The 2764-nt window shown below is 42.5% G+C and overlaps 1 protein-coding gene across 1 annotated transcript; it reads left to right on the top strand.

Annotated features, from left to right (window-relative positions):
* Positions 1 to 242: 242 nt before the first annotated feature.
* LOC110944696 lies at positions 243 to 2167 on the top strand. Its single transcript, XM_022186346.1, has 3 exons — positions 243 to 867; positions 1052 to 1400; positions 1549 to 2167. The coding sequence occupies exons 1-3, from the start codon at positions 243 to 245 to the stop codon at positions 2165 to 2167; spliced, it is 1593 nt and encodes a 530-aa protein (XP_022042038.1).
* The last annotated feature ends 597 nt before the right edge of the window (positions 2168 to 2764 follow it).

The raw sequence follows: 2764 nt of genomic DNA, 5'->3' as shown, positions 1-2764 counted from the left end.
AAAGGGAACCACTCTCGAACCCTTTGGTGGTAGAAGCTAAAGTGGGAACCATCAAGACGCACAGAGCTTACATTGCCGCTGGGGTAACCACTGAGATTATGTTTGAGAGATACTTCAACCATCTCAGCAATGACGAACGTTCCAAACTTCAGTAGTCTGAATCTTCAATCAAAGGTATTGGCGACATACCCATCAAACCTTTAGGTCAAATAACCCTCAGTGTTTGTTTCTGCGAAGGAAAAATGGAACGAACCGAACAACTCACCTTTGTGGTAATCAACATTCCCTCCAACTATGATGTTATCGTAGGAAGGCCATGGCAGAGTGTGTTTGGGATGGCAGTTTCGGTTGGTCAAGGCACTGTGAAGTTTCCTACTAAAAGGGGGATAACAACCCTTCAACCTACCCAAGAAGCTTTCTTGGTTGATGGAGAAAGTTCAAAGAAGAATGAAGAAGATGAGCAAGGATGGATTATAAACCTAACATATCCTCAACAAAGGGTAAGCGTAAATACCAACCTCACTGAGGACACTCTCGCATACCTCAAAATTTTGCTCTTACACAACATTGACATCTTTGCATGGTGTCCTGAAGACATTACCGGTATCCCCCGAGACATCGCTAAACACGAGCTTCAGATTCCCCCTGATGTGAAACCCATTGTCCAACAAAAGAGAAGCCTGGCTCCAGATAGAAGCCTTGCAGCCTGTCAGGAGGTTGAAGGGATTGTTCAAGCCGGAATCCTCCAAGAAATCAAATATCATTCTTGGATAGCCAATCCGGTAATGGTTCGCAAACTTGATGGGACTTGGAGAATATGCATCGACTTCAAAGACCTAAAAAAGCATGCCCAAAGGATTGCCACCTGTTGCCTGAAATAGACCTTAAGGTTGACTTGCTCACAGGCTTCCCATTCAAGTGTTTCCTGGACGCCTACAAGAGTTACCATCAGATCGAAATGAAAAAGGAACACGAAGAAAAAACTGCATTCCACACTAATAAAGGCATCTTCTGTTATTAGACAAGGCCTTTTTTTGTTTAAAAAATGCAGTTGCCATTTATCAACGACTGGTGGACAAAGTGTTTGCCAGGAAAATTGGTAAGAACATGGAGGCCTACGTTGATGATTTGGTAATTAAGAGCAAGACAGAAGGTCAAATGCTTGATGACATACAAGAAACTTTCCGGAACCTAAGAAAGATTAACATGACGCTTAATCCAGTCAAGTGTTCGTTTGGTTTCGAAGAAGGCAAGTTTCTAGGGCACATTGTGGGAAAGCAAAGCATTAAAGCCAATCCCAAGAAGGTCAAAGCCATCCTTGACACGAAATCCCCACAAAGCAAAAAAGAAGTGGAAAGATTAAATGGAAAGCTTGCAGCCTTGAAGTGTTTCACGTCAAAGTTAGTAGAAAAGTCTGTAGCTTTCTTTAAAACCCTCCAAGAGTGCACCAACAAGAAGGACTTCCAATGGATTGAAGAAGCAGAGGAAGCCTTCAACCAAATGAAGCAACACTTGGCTTCACTCCCAGACTTACTGCTTTGGAAACAGAGAACTGATCTCTGACTATCTTTCGGTTGCTGAGGAAGCCATAAGTTCGGTTCTGACCACTAAACGAAATAAGGCTCAGGTACCCGTTTACTTCTTCAGTAAAACATTAAAATTAGCAGAGATCAAGTATCCTCCTTTGGAAAAACTTGCCCTAGCCCTAATCAAAACAGCTAGAAGGCTTCGAAGGTATTTTCAAGCACACCCTATAAAAGTGGTCAATGACCAACCAGTCAAGAATGTGCTTGAAAAACCAAAAAAATTCGGACGGCTAGCCAAATGGGCTGTGGAACTAGGTGAACATAACATCACCTACGTTCTAAGAAAGGTCGTCAAGGCTCAAATCATTTTCGATTTTATCTTAGAAGTTCCCAAAGAAGCCACAACTAAAGTTAACACCATTAACACTGAATCCTCTGACCCTGATACCTGGAAGCTTTTTACCGATGGAGCTTCCAGGATTGATGGGTCAGGGGCTGGGCTAGTCTTAATCAACCATGAAGGTTTAGAATTTACATATGCTCTCCGGCTTGAATTTCAGACAACTAATAACGAAGCTGAATATGAAGCATTGATTGTTGGGCTCAAACCGGCCAAGGAAATGGGTGTTCAAAAGCTTTAAGTCTTCACAGACTCCCTACTCGTTTCAAGCCAAGTGAATGACAGCTACACAACAAAAAAGCCCAACATGAAGAAGTACAGAGAGAAATCAAAGGAACTCACGAGTACATTTCAAGCATGTGCTATCAAACAGGTTCCAAGATCTCAACACAAGAAGGCTGATGCACAAAGCAAACTTGCATCCCTTACATTCACTCATCTCACCAAGAAGGTATTGGTTGAGGTGTTGAAAGAACCATCCATTCAAGAACTTGAAGCTCAAGATCTAATCACCAAAGAAGGGCCAAACTGGATGACTCCTTTTATCAAATTCCTAAGAAATGGGGAATTGCCAAGTCATCAGGTAGAGGCTGAAAGCGTTTGTATCAAGTCAAGGTAATATGTGTTGCAAGGGAAATCCTTTACAAAAAAAAAGGTTACCTCACACCACTACTCTGATGTGTTGGCCCACAACAAAGTCAATATCTGATCAAGGAAGTCCATGAGGGAATATGTGGGGCCCATTGCGGCCCAAGGTCGATAGTTGCAAAACTGATGAACCTTGGATACTTCTGGCCTTCCATGCACCGTGATACCTCTGAGAAATTACGAAAGGGTG

The sequence above is a fragment of the Helianthus annuus genome, chromosome 6 (genome assembly GCF_002127325.2).
Source record: "Helianthus annuus cultivar XRQ/B chromosome 6, HanXRQr2.0-SUNRISE, whole genome shotgun sequence".
Lineage (NCBI taxonomy): Eukaryota > Viridiplantae > Streptophyta > Magnoliopsida > Asterales > Asteraceae > Helianthus > Helianthus annuus.
This window is presented reverse-complemented; position numbering and strand designations above follow the sequence as displayed.